General features: G+C 42.5%; 1 protein-coding gene across 4 annotated transcripts in view; it reads left to right on the top strand.

Annotated features, from left to right (window-relative positions):
• dars2 (aspartyl-tRNA synthetase 2, mitochondrial) overlaps nt 1–1,675 on the top strand; it is a 28,496-nt gene extending 26,821 nt beyond the window's left edge. For 3 of the 4 annotated variants that reach the window (XM_078407430.1, XM_078407428.1, XM_078407429.1), the window contains 2 exons: nt 107–182; nt 773–1,675. In XM_078407430.1, coding sequence (XP_078263556.1) covers nt 107–182; nt 773–963 — 267 coding nt within the window. In that variant the 3' untranslated portion in view covers nt 964–1,675. Of the gene's footprint in view, nt 1–106; nt 183–772 lie in introns of those variants that run through there. The other variant, XR_013547793.1, reaches the window with a different exon arrangement.
• Nucleotides 1,676–12,355: the final 10,680 nt, after the last annotated feature.

Here is a 12,355-nt window from a genome sequence, read left to right as displayed (position 1 = left end):
TGGATTTCAATCTTTTGAAGCAAATGTAACAACCGGGCAGGGCAAGTGTGATAATCACGTGGAATTATTTTATTTGAGTAGCTCTTTACTTATTTGTGTGCCACAGGAAGACACTGGATTGTTACAACATCTGCTGAAGGCATTAGATTCTGGATCACCGCCCCACGGTGGGATTGCTTTGGGTGAGTTCTGCATAAATGTTTGTCAGTCTGTAATCAAGCAACAGAGAAGGCTATGATTGAATAAAGCAGACATTTATTTATATAGTCTAATATGCAAGCTCACAATTTCAGTTGAGGATGTAGAATTTTGGGGATTTATTTAACTCTGAACACTAAAAGGTAATTTCAATCTTGGTCTGAGTCTTGCTGGAAAACACTTTTGCCCAGCGCAAATTAAATATAATTTTAAGGCAAGTTTGAGTATTTCATTGTTAACTTTATGGCAGTTAATTTGTCTGAGGGTTTTAGTGCAACATTGGTGGTTTTCCACTAATCCACCATTGTTATTGTCACTTAAACTAGGACTTGCTTTTCATTTTCAGATTTTGAAAAATAGAATTCAAGCTCAATTTGAGATTGTTCTCAAAATTTAATCCAGTAATGTAATTACATCACCACCTGTGGTACTTTTCATTCCTAAAAGAATGCTGATCAGAGCAGACTTTATTTATTAAAGCAAAATTCAACAAAATCATGTTTTTCAAATGTTATATAACTGAGTTTAGACAATCAGTCAAGCACACTAAATTATTTTATCGGTTTCATTACAGGCTTGGACAGACTGATAGCTCTTACAGTTGGAGCCTCCAGTATCAGGGACGTTATTGCTTTTCCTAAATCATTCAGAGGACATGATCTAATGTGTAATGCACCAGATTTTATGAGTGCTGAAGAACTGAGTCCGTATCACATTCAAGTCAACTGGCCCACCGAAATCCACGAGGACAGCACCAATTCATGAGAGTTCATGGAATGATTGGTAACTGAAACAAAAGCTGCAGAGGCTAAAGTAGATTTGGACCACAGAGGTTTGTACCATTTCAGTGTTTGTAACCTACAAGTAACACTGAAGGTTGGTATGTCTGAACTGCTCCCAGCTACGGCACTGTACATACTTTGATGCTTACTGCACACTTATCAAATCATGAGAATTGAAATCATTAAAAGCACATTTTCGTCAAAAACATTTTTTAACCACTTTCAGGCCAAAACGTAGTCCCTAAAGTCCAGCGGGTTCTCCGAAAGAGAGGAAGAATTCTATCAACACAGCTCATAGAATCTTCCTTGTGTCAGAGGCAGCAATGCTAACAGTGTCAACATGACACTGCTATGAGGATAGACAGAAGTCATAACCATCTGAGGTTTAGGCCTGAGTTTAGATTCATTCACAATTTATAAATGTATTATGAAATATTTTAAGGTACTAAGTGAAACCACTACTTAAAGTGCTATTTAAAGGGAAGGAGTTGGCATAATGGTATAAATCACAAGATTAATAATCTAGATCCCAAGGCAAAGTTGTGGGGACCTGTGTTTGAATCCCACCATGGCAGTAGGATAAAATCAAATTCTGTAATTTTAAAAGATCTATTCAAAACCATACCAAATGACTTATCTGTTCAATAATGTCTGGTGGAGGAGGAAATCTTGGATGGTCTGACCTACACTTGACTCCAGACCCACAGTGATGTTTGTTGGCTCATAACAGTTCTCTGAAATGGCCTAGCAAGCCATCCAATTGTAATTAACAGCTAGAAAGCTACAAATAAACAAAACTGGATCACCTGGAATGGACCAATGGTAGAAATTGCTCTGTGGAGTCCTCCTCACTAAAATTGGTGGATTGTCTCACAGACTATTCAAGGAATAGTCTGACATAGTCATACTCACGGAATCATACCTCACAATCAGTGTCCCAGGCACCACCATCTCCACCCCTGGTATTTTGTATCCCACCAGCAAAACAGACACTTTAGAGATGCAACCTCATGGCCTCGCATGCTTCCCAATCTACCATCATACCAGGAGTGTAGGAAAATAACTGCAGATGCTGGTACAAATCAAAGGTATCACAAAATGCTGGAGTAACTCAGCGGGTCAGGCAGCATCTCTGGAGAGAAGGAATGGGTGAGTTTCGGGTCGAGACCCTTCTTCAGACCCGAAACGTCACCCATTCCTTCTCTCCAGAGATGCTGCCTGACCCGCTGAGTTACTCCAGCATTTTATCATACCATGAGTACAACCCTGCTTCAATGAAAAGTGCTGGAGGAGCAGCATCAGGCATACCTTGGAAAAGAACGGGGGATCAACGTGAAGCTACAAGACAAGACTACATGCATACCAAACAACGTAAACAGCATGGAATAAGCAGAGTTAAGTGATCCCATAACCAATAGATCAGATCTAAGGTAGACACAAAATGCTGGAGTAACTCAGCGGGTCAGGCAGCATGTCAGGAGAGAATAAATGGGTGATGTTTCGGGTCGAGACCCTTCAGACTGATGTCAGGGGAGGGGGTGGGACAAAGATAGGATGTAGTAGGAGACGGGAAGACTAGTGGGGGAACTGGGAAGGGGAGGGGAAAGAGGAACTATCTGAAGTTGGAGAAGTCAATGTTCATACCGCTGGGGTGTAAACTGCCCAAGCGAAATATGAGATGCTGTTCCTCCAATTTGTGATGGGCCTCACTATGACAATGGAGGAGGCCCAGGACAGAAAGGTCAGATTGGGGAGGGGGAATTGAAGTGCTGAGCCATCGGGAGATCAGGTTGGTTAAGGCAGACTGAGCGAAGGTATGAGCGAAACGATCGCTGAGCCTGCGCTTGGTCTCGCCGATGTAGAGAAGTTGACATCTGGAACACCGGATACAATAGATGAGGCTGGAGGAGGTGCAGGTGAACCACTGCCTCACCTGGAAAGACTAGGTCCTTGGATGGAGTCGAGGGGGGAGGTAAAGGGACAGGTGTTGCATCTCCTGTGGTTGCAGGCTAAAGTACCTGGGGATGGGGTGGTTTGGGTGGGAAGGAACAAGTGGACCAGGGAGTTACAGAGGGAACGGTCTCTGCGGAAAGCAGAAAGGGGTGAAGGTGGGAAGATGTGGCCAGTAGTGGGATCCCGTTGGAGGTGGCGGAAATGTTGGAGGATAATTTGTTGTATACGATGGTTGATAGGGTGGAAGGTGAGGACAAGGGGGACTCTCTCCTTGTTACGAATGGGGAGAGGGGGAGCAAGAGCGGAGCTGCGGGATATAGAGGAGTCCCCAGTGAGAGCCTCATCTATAATGGAAGAGGGGAACCCCCGTTTCCTAAAGAATGAGGACATCTCTGATCCCCTAGTTTGAAACACCTCTTCCTGGGTGCAGATATGACGTAGACTGAGGAATTGGGAGTAGGGGATAGAGTTGTTTTCAGGAAACAGGGTGGGAAGAAGTGTAGTCAAGATAGCTATGGGAGTCAGTAGGTTTGATAGAGATGGTGAGATCCAGAAACGGTAGGGAGATGTTGGAGATGGTCCAAGTATATTTAAGAGCAGGATGGAAATTAGTGGTGAAATTGATGAAGTCAGTGAGTTCTGCATCGGTACAAGAGGGTACATCAATGCAGTCATCAATGTTACGGAGGTAGAGTTCGGGGATGGGGCCAGTGTACGCCTGGAACAGGGATTGTTCGACGTACCCTACAAAGAGGCAGGCATAGCTGGGGCCCATGCGAGTGCCCATAGCTATGCCTCAGATTTGGAGTAAGTGGGAGGAGTCAAAGGAGGAGATCAGATCTAATCTTTTAAGTACTGCCACATGCAGTCATAAATGGTGGTAACAATAAATCTCACTGGAAAAAGCTCCAGAAAAATTCCCATTCACAAAATAGGAGTGCATCAGTGCAAAAGAAAAGAACCTGAAGCATTTGCAAGAGCCTTCAGCCAAAGGTGCTGAATGAATGACCCATTTTGCCCTCCACCTGTGGTCCCCAGCATTATAGATGCCAGTTTTCTGCCAATTTGAGTCAGTTCATGATATGAAGAAACAGCTAAAAGTATTGAATATAGCAAAGGCCTCTGGGCCCTGACAACATTCCAGCAAAAGTACTAAAGACGTGCTCCAGTATTCCCACGCACTTGGCCAAGCAGTTTCAGTATGGCTACATTAGCATCTACCTTACATTGTAGAAAATTGCCCAGCTATGCCCTATCCATAAACTGGACAAATCCAATCCAGCCAATTACAGCATCATTAGTTTATGATTGATCATCACTGAAGTGATAGGATAACTAATAGTCTATCAAGTGACACTTGCTTGGCAACAACCTGCTCACTGAAGACCAGTTTGCCAAAGTGACTCAGCTCCTGCCCTCAACACAGTTTTGGCCCAAATATGGACTAAAGAGTAGAATCCAGAAACAAAGTATGAGTAACTTTGACATCAAGGCAGCATTTGATTGAACATGGCACTTTGCTAAACTGGAATCAGAGGAAAAACCCTCTGCTCATTGGAACCATAAGCAGAATGGAAGAGGGCTGTGGTTAGAGGTTCATCATCTCAGCACCTGACATCCCTGCTGATGTTCTTCAAGGTAGTGTGCTAGCCCAACCATCTTCAGCTGCTTCATCAATGACCTTCCTTCAGTTGTAGGGTCAGCTGTACTAGGAATGTTGGCTGATGACTGCACAATTTTCAGCACCATTCGGGACTCCTCTGTTAATGAAACAGACCACATTCAAATGCAGCCAAGATCTGGACAAAATACAGGCGTGGGCTGATAGGTGCCATGTAACATTCGCACCATGTAAGCATCAGGCAATGATGACATTTAACAAGAGAAAATCTGTATTCAGTGGCATTTTCATAACTGAATTTCCCACTATTAATATCCCGGGGGTAACCACTGGCAGAAACCGAACTGGAGTAGCCATATATACAATGTGGCTATAAGAACAGGTAAGAAGTTTGGAATTCAGCAGCAAATAACACCTCTTAACTCGCTAAAATTTGTTCATCATCTTCCAGGCTCAAGTCAGGAGGATGATGCAATACTCTCCATTTGCCTGGATGAGTGCAGCTTTAAAAACATCAAGCTCAACACCACGCTAGACGTAGCTGTCCGCCTAATAGGCATCCCATCTACAACCATTCACTAACTCCATCACCGACGCACAGTAGCAGCAGTTTATGTCATCTACAAGTTGCACTGCAGCAACTCATCAAGTCTTCATACATGCCATGTTTTAAGTCCACCAACTCTGCCATTGGAAAGACAAAGGCAGCAAAAGTACTGGAACACCACCACTTGGAACTTGCCCTCCTAGCCACACACCATCTTGCCTTGGAAATATATTGCCATTCCTTCACCATCACAGGGGAAAAATATTCCCCCTTCACCCCTCCCTCACAGGATTGCGGGTACACTGACACCTCAAAGATTGCAGCAGTTCTTCACTACCTGCTAACGGGCCGAGCCACTTTCTGTTCTCGGTTACCAGTAACTCAACTCAGTTTAGCTTCCTCCCCAACACCAACCACCCAATATACCTTCATCCTCAGCTGTATACAATGTCTGGGGAATTCACAAATATCTCAGCATCAACACCTTTCAGGGGTAACATTCCAGATTTTGATTACTTTCTGTGATGAAGAAATGTCTAATTCAACTGTATTCAAATGTTAACTTCAATAATTATGAATCAATGTGTTTTCTTGATCCGCAATATGATTTCACCTGCCTTGGCATACTTGTAAATTATAACATGGGTGAAGAATGTGGTAACCATAGGTCATTTCAATGAAAAGCCAACTCACCAGAGTGTAAATACTGAGCAGGTACATTGCTTATGTGCACCATCACGCATCTCTCACAAAGTATAGTAATCCTTAAACTAATCTCTGGAGGCCAGATCATTATTTATATTTATGCTAGAGATACATAAATATCAGAAAGATGAAGGAGCAGAGGGCTATGGGAAACTGGCATAGAAGGAGGCAATAGTACCAGCATAGATCAACCATGAACAGGGGAGTAAGAATATTGAAGAGGGCAGTGTGGTTGCCATAATTTACATAGACTTCAGCAAGGTCTTTAACAACGTACTGCATTATAAGCTGGTCTGGAAATTTAGATCACATGAGACCGAGAGCGGATTAGCCAATTGGATATAAAATTGGCTTGAAAACAAGAAAAAGAGTGGTGGTTACGGGTTATTTTTCAGATTCGAGGGCTGTAATAAGTGGTGTAGATCAATTAATTTGATGTGACCGTAAATGACATTAGTAGATTTGCAGATGACATTAAAATTGGTGGTATTGTGAACAAAGAAGGTTTTCTAAGATTACAATGCAATTTTGATCAACTTGGCCAATGGCTGAGGAATGGCAGATGGTATTTAATTCAGATAAATGTGAGGTGATGCATTTGGGTAAGACAAACTCAGCTCCAAACTCCTGGATTAGAGTCAGCACATCCCTCTGTCACTGAATTCTCAACAATCTTTGAAATAAGACAAGCATTTAGGCAGTGTTATAATGATGAACTAATATTGATGGGGAAGGTGTTTAGTTTGATGCAAACCATGGCCACATCATATCCCTACTTCATATTGCTAATAGACAAAAAGAAGCTCCATATGATCTTAAAATTAATGCACTCCTTTGTTTGAACTGTTGGACGAACTCCAAGATGGTTACATCCCTATCCATTCTGCTTCACCAGATTTAATCACAGATCTTACAGTATGTCATGTTATGTTTCTTGTAGAGGTATTACTTACTTAATGCATTTTATACTATGCTTTAATTCATTGTTGGTTTTAGACAGTTTAAACTAAACTTAAGATTAAATTAAAATTAATTGACTGAATACAGAAATGATCCTCTGGAAAAAACACATACAAATGAAAAGAACTTAACTAAAGTGTGAAAGTGAGAGTATCAAAATATTAATCTCTTAAATAAAATAAGTATTTGAGATTTCACATTTTATCCATTGATAAATAATATGGTCTGTGGAACTCTTAAACTATTAATCTATATGTTATATTCAATTCAACCACTTGATAGCCTCAGCGTGCTTCATACATTTTTGCATTTAATCTACTCAAGAAAGCCAACTCACTCCTTGTTGTGAGCAACCATACATGAAACCGGTCACTTTTAGATTTAAATTTTTTTTTAGATTTAGAGATACAGTGCAGAAAAAGGCCCTTCGGCCCACCGGGTCTGCACCGCCCAGCGATCCCCACACATTAACACTATCCTACACCCACTAGGGACAATTTTTACATTTGCCCAGCCAATTAACCTACAAACCTGTACGTCTTTGGAGTGTGGAAGGAAACCGAAGATCTCGGAGAAAACCCACGCAGGTCACGGGGAGAACGTACAAACTCTGTACAGTACAGCACCCGTAGTCAGGATCGAACCCGAGTCTCCGGCGCTGCATTCGCTGTAAGGGAGCAACTCTACCGCTGCACCACCGTGCCGCCCAAATACTTTACTCATTAAGCTTGTGTGCTTATACATCTCTCCAACAATTCATTCGTACATGGACACAAAAAGCTGGAGTAACTCAGCGGGGCAGGCAGCATCTCTGGAGAGAAGGAATGGGTGACGTTTTGGGTTGAGACCCTTCTTCAGACTGTATGGGATAAGGGAAACAAGAGATATAGACAATGATGTAGAGTGATAAAGAACAATGAATGAAAGATGGTTTGCCAACCACCCCATCCCCAGGTACCTTCCCCTGCAACCGCAGAAGATACAATACCTATCCCTATATCTCCTCCCTTGACTGCCTAACCTGAAAGGACTGGAAAACACTGGAATTCAGAAGGATGAGAGGGGATCTTATCGAAACGTATAAGATTATTAAGGGGTTGGACACGTTAGAGGCAGGAAACATGTTCCCAATGTTGCGGGAAGTCCAGAACAAGGGGCCACAGTTTAAGAATAAGGGGTAGGCCATTTAGAACGGAGACGAGGAAAAACTTTTTCAGTCAGAGTTGTGAATCTGTGGAATTCTCTGTCTCAGAAGGCAGTGGAGGCCAATTCTCTGAATGCATTCAAGAGAGAGCTAGATAGAGCTCTTAAAGATAGCAGAGTCAGGGGGTATGGGGAGAAGGCAGGAACGGGGTACTGATTGAGAATGATCATCCATGATCACATTGAATGGCGGTGCTGGCTCGAAGGGCCGAATGGCTTACTCCTACACCTATTGTCTATTGACTGTCGTGGTCCTGGACAGAGGTTCACTTGAACCTCCTTCAACCTCATCTACTGTATCCATTGTTCAAGATGTGGAATATTATACATCGACGAGACTAAACATAGACTGGACGATTGTTTTGCAGAACACCTTCGCTCAGTCTGCCTGAACCTACCTGATCTCCCAGTTGCTGAACACTTTAATTCTCCTTCCCATTCCCACACAGACCTTTCTGTCCCAAGCCTCCCCTATTGTCAAAGTGAGGTTAAACGCAAATTGGAGGAACAGCATTTCATATCTCGCTTGGGCAGCTTACAGCCCAGTGGTATGAATATTGATTTCTCCAACTTCAGTTAGCCCTGGCATTCCCTCTCTCCATCCATCCCCAGCCAAGTCAAGCTAGTTTCTCGTTTTAATCCAACAAACAGCTAACAATGGTCTGTTTCCTTTATCATAGTTACTTTTTTTTGCATAACTTTCATTCATTGTTCTTTATCTCTCCACATCACTGTCTATGTCTCTCGTTTCTCTTTTCCCTAACCAGTCTGATGAAGGGTCTCGACCTGAAACGTCACCCATTCCTTCTCTCCAGAGATGCTGCCTGTCCCACTGAGTTACTCCAGCTTTTTGTGTCTATCTTTGGTAGAAACCAGCATCTGCATTTCCTTCCTACACATTTCATTTGTACAACTGACTCCATTGTCTGCCGTTTAGCTCCATCTCTGGTACCCAGGACTGAAAATGTGTCTGTTTTTCACCTATAGTTCGCCAAAGCTTTCATCACCAATTCTAATTTAACCTTGCTTTCTTCAAGATCATCCAAGGAGACAAGGTCTTCCTGGACTAATTAAGTTAGAACAAAATAAGAACTGCAGTAGGATGGGGACATAATGTTCCTGCCTCCATCCGCCCAATTCTGACCTCTGGTGTTCTGTGAAGTTTACATTGTTTTACCCCAGGGGCCCTGGTTTTCTCTCCCATCTTGAGTTAATTGAATGCTGCAAATTGCCCACGAGCAACGTGAATCACTGAAAAATTAAGGAATGTTAATGGGGATGTGAGAAGAGGTTGCAGGAAAATGACGGGAAAAATGAGACTGTTGAGATTGCTAGGAACTGATGTAGACTCAGTAGATTCCAAATTTCTCAAATATGAGAAATGTGACATCCACCTTCTGTCATTCAACAATATAGCTAAATTTCAATGCCAATTTCTTTTTACCACAATCAAAAATACCTGTGATTGCCCTCGATTCCACCTTTCCTATTTTTTTGTACATAGATTTACTTTTTCATCCCTAATAGCTCTGCTCTCTACTTACACTGATGAGCCAAAACATTACAACCACCTGTCCCTGAAGGTGTCCTGTAGTATCTGGCACCAAAACATTAGCAGCAGATCCTTCAAGTCCTGTAAGTTGCAAGGTGGAGCCGTTGTGGATTGGACTTGTCGATCCAGCACATCCCACAGATGCTCAATCGGATTGAGATCTGGGGAATTTGGAGGCCAGGGCAACACCGTGAACACTTCATCATGTTCCTCAAACCATTCCCAAACAATGTGTGCAATGTGGCAGGGTGCACTATCCACTTCCCCAGGCAAACGGCGTACACGTCCACGGCCATCCAAGTGATCTAAAAGAAAACGGGACTCATCGGACCAGGCGACCTTCTTCCACTGCTTCAAGCTCCAGTTCCGACGTTCACATGCCCAATGTAGGTTCTTTTGACGGTGGACAGGGGTCATCATGGGCACTTTGACCCGGTCTGCGGCTAAGCAGCCCCATACGCAGCAGGGTGCGATGCACTGTGTATTGTGACACATTCCGCCCGTGACCACCATTAAAATTTTCTGTGTCTTGTGCCACAGTAGACCTGTCGGTTCGGACTAGACGGGATAGTCTTCGTTGCCCTCGCGCATCGATGAGCCTTGGGCGCCCAACACCCTGCCGCCGGTTTGTGGTTTGTCCCTCCTCAGACCACTGTTAGTAGGTACTCACCACTACTGACCGGGAGCACCCCACAAGCCTTGCCGTTTCAGAGATTCTCTGACCCAGTTGGCTCGCCATAACAATTTGGCCCTTGTCAAAGTCGCTCAGGTCTTTACTCCTGCCCATTTCTCCTGCATCCAACACATCAACTTCAAGAACTGACTGTTCACTTGCTGCCTAATATATCCCACCCCTTGACACGTGCCATTGTAACAAGATAATCAATGTTATTCACTTCACCTGTCAGTGGTCAAAATGTTTTGGCTCATCAGTGTATATCTTTAAGCTGACATAACAGTAAAGTTGCTGCCTTACAGCGCCAGAGACCCGATTCGATCCTGCCTATGGGTGCTGTCTATATGGAGTTTGTATGTTCTCCCTGTGACCTGCTTACAGGTCTGTGGGCTAATTGGCTTGGTAAAACTGTAAATTGTCAATAGGATAGGATAGTGTGGGGATCGCTGGTCGGTGTGGATGGTGGGCCGAAGGGCCTGTTTCCGTGCTGCATCTCTAAACTAAATTAAAAGTATGAATATTGAATTCCTATTTCAAGTAAATTACTGACCACACTTCTCATTAATGACCCCCCATCCCAGTGCGCACACCATTTCCGCAATACCCTATTAGCATTTTACCTCCTCCTTCCACTCATCTGCCACCCTCCATACTCCGAAACGCCATTTCCCTTTTATCCTTCCTCTTTTTCCTTCCTCAGTCCCCTTCCACCCGTATCCTTCCCTCGGCTTTAGTTTTAATCCCCTCTCTTTCTCATCTGGCACTCTTTTGTCTCCATTTCAACTCCAGCTTTTGTCGCTATCTCCACCCATCTGCAAATTACCCCTCTTCTCCTGCATCCACCAGGTTTTGCCTCAGCCCTACCTCTCTTTAACAGCTATCACCCCTCTACCCCTTCAGTCTGAAGAAGGATTCCGACCCGAAACATTGTCTTGTCCATTTCCCTCCACAGATACCTAACCCAGAGGTCCTTCAGAATATTAAATTTGTATTGCTCTTCATAAATGTTGTTTATATTCCTGAGCATAATTGGCATTTTGTTTTTTACATAACATTTCTATGATTTTATTTCAATTCTGTCTGAAGCAGAATTTGTAAGTTAATGAAAATCATTAATATTTCAACCTCTTAAACAATCAGCATCGATGCACAAAAAACAAAGCTTACCAGTTAACCAACATCCTCAGACTAGTTTTCTGCCTACTCCTGCACCTATTGTCTATTGTCTATTGTCTAAGGAAATAACATTCCAAATGACTATCTTGCTATTGATAATAGATAAGAAATAATCTAAAGAGTGGAAAGCCACAGGTACTCATTTCAGTAGTAATGTTAAAATGGAGAGGAAGAACTTAGTGTTTGCAAATAAACAGTTCTGAATGATTGTCACTATTTCTACTTCACCTGACAATTGGCAAATAGTCCAAAATATTAAACTTGGATTGCTCTTTTTTAGTGTTGCTTAAATTCCTGAGCATATGTGGCATTTTCAGTTTTTATTATATCAGAACCTACAGTAATAAAATGATCAGGGGATATCAGGCAGTGAAAAAATATGGGCTTCCAATGTGATCCTAAATAAAATAATTACCAGTAAAAAAGGAGGTAAAATCTGAAGTTGCTCAATATAAATTTGTACAATAGGACAAATACTGCAGGAATAGAACCAGTTATAGAGCATTTCATTTTCAATACCTGTTACAGTTGAGGTCTGATCATCACATTAAATGCCTAGTTGCACTGAAAAGGGTGCAGAAGAGATTTTGTATGGGGAAAGTGGGTACTCAGTTAAACATACAAGATCAACTCATGTCAAACTAGAAGAATAACACAAAATAAATTTCCAGTTGCTATTCTAATGTCAGGTTGAGCTGCAGGTCAAAATCTGGCGACAAAATGGGCAACAGACTGCCAAGTGACCGGCCACCTTATGATATTTATAGGCTTTTATCTGTGTTAATACCAGTCTGTTTTCCATGGATGGAATTGTCTTGTATAGAACACTTTCAAGAATGAAAGGATTTGACTGTTTTAAATAGGAACATAAATACTCCAGCATTAAACTCATCCAAAGTAAAAACTCAATGACAAATACCATTACCAACTGATGACTATTCATTGACCTAAGAATTTTATAATATAATTAATGAAATTGCAA

The sequence above is a fragment of the Rhinoraja longicauda genome, chromosome 11 (genome assembly GCF_053455715.1).
Source record: "Rhinoraja longicauda isolate Sanriku21f chromosome 11, sRhiLon1.1, whole genome shotgun sequence".
NCBI lineage: Eukaryota > Metazoa > Chordata > Chondrichthyes > Rajiformes > Arhynchobatidae > Rhinoraja > Rhinoraja longicauda.
This window is presented reverse-complemented; position numbering and strand designations above follow the sequence as displayed.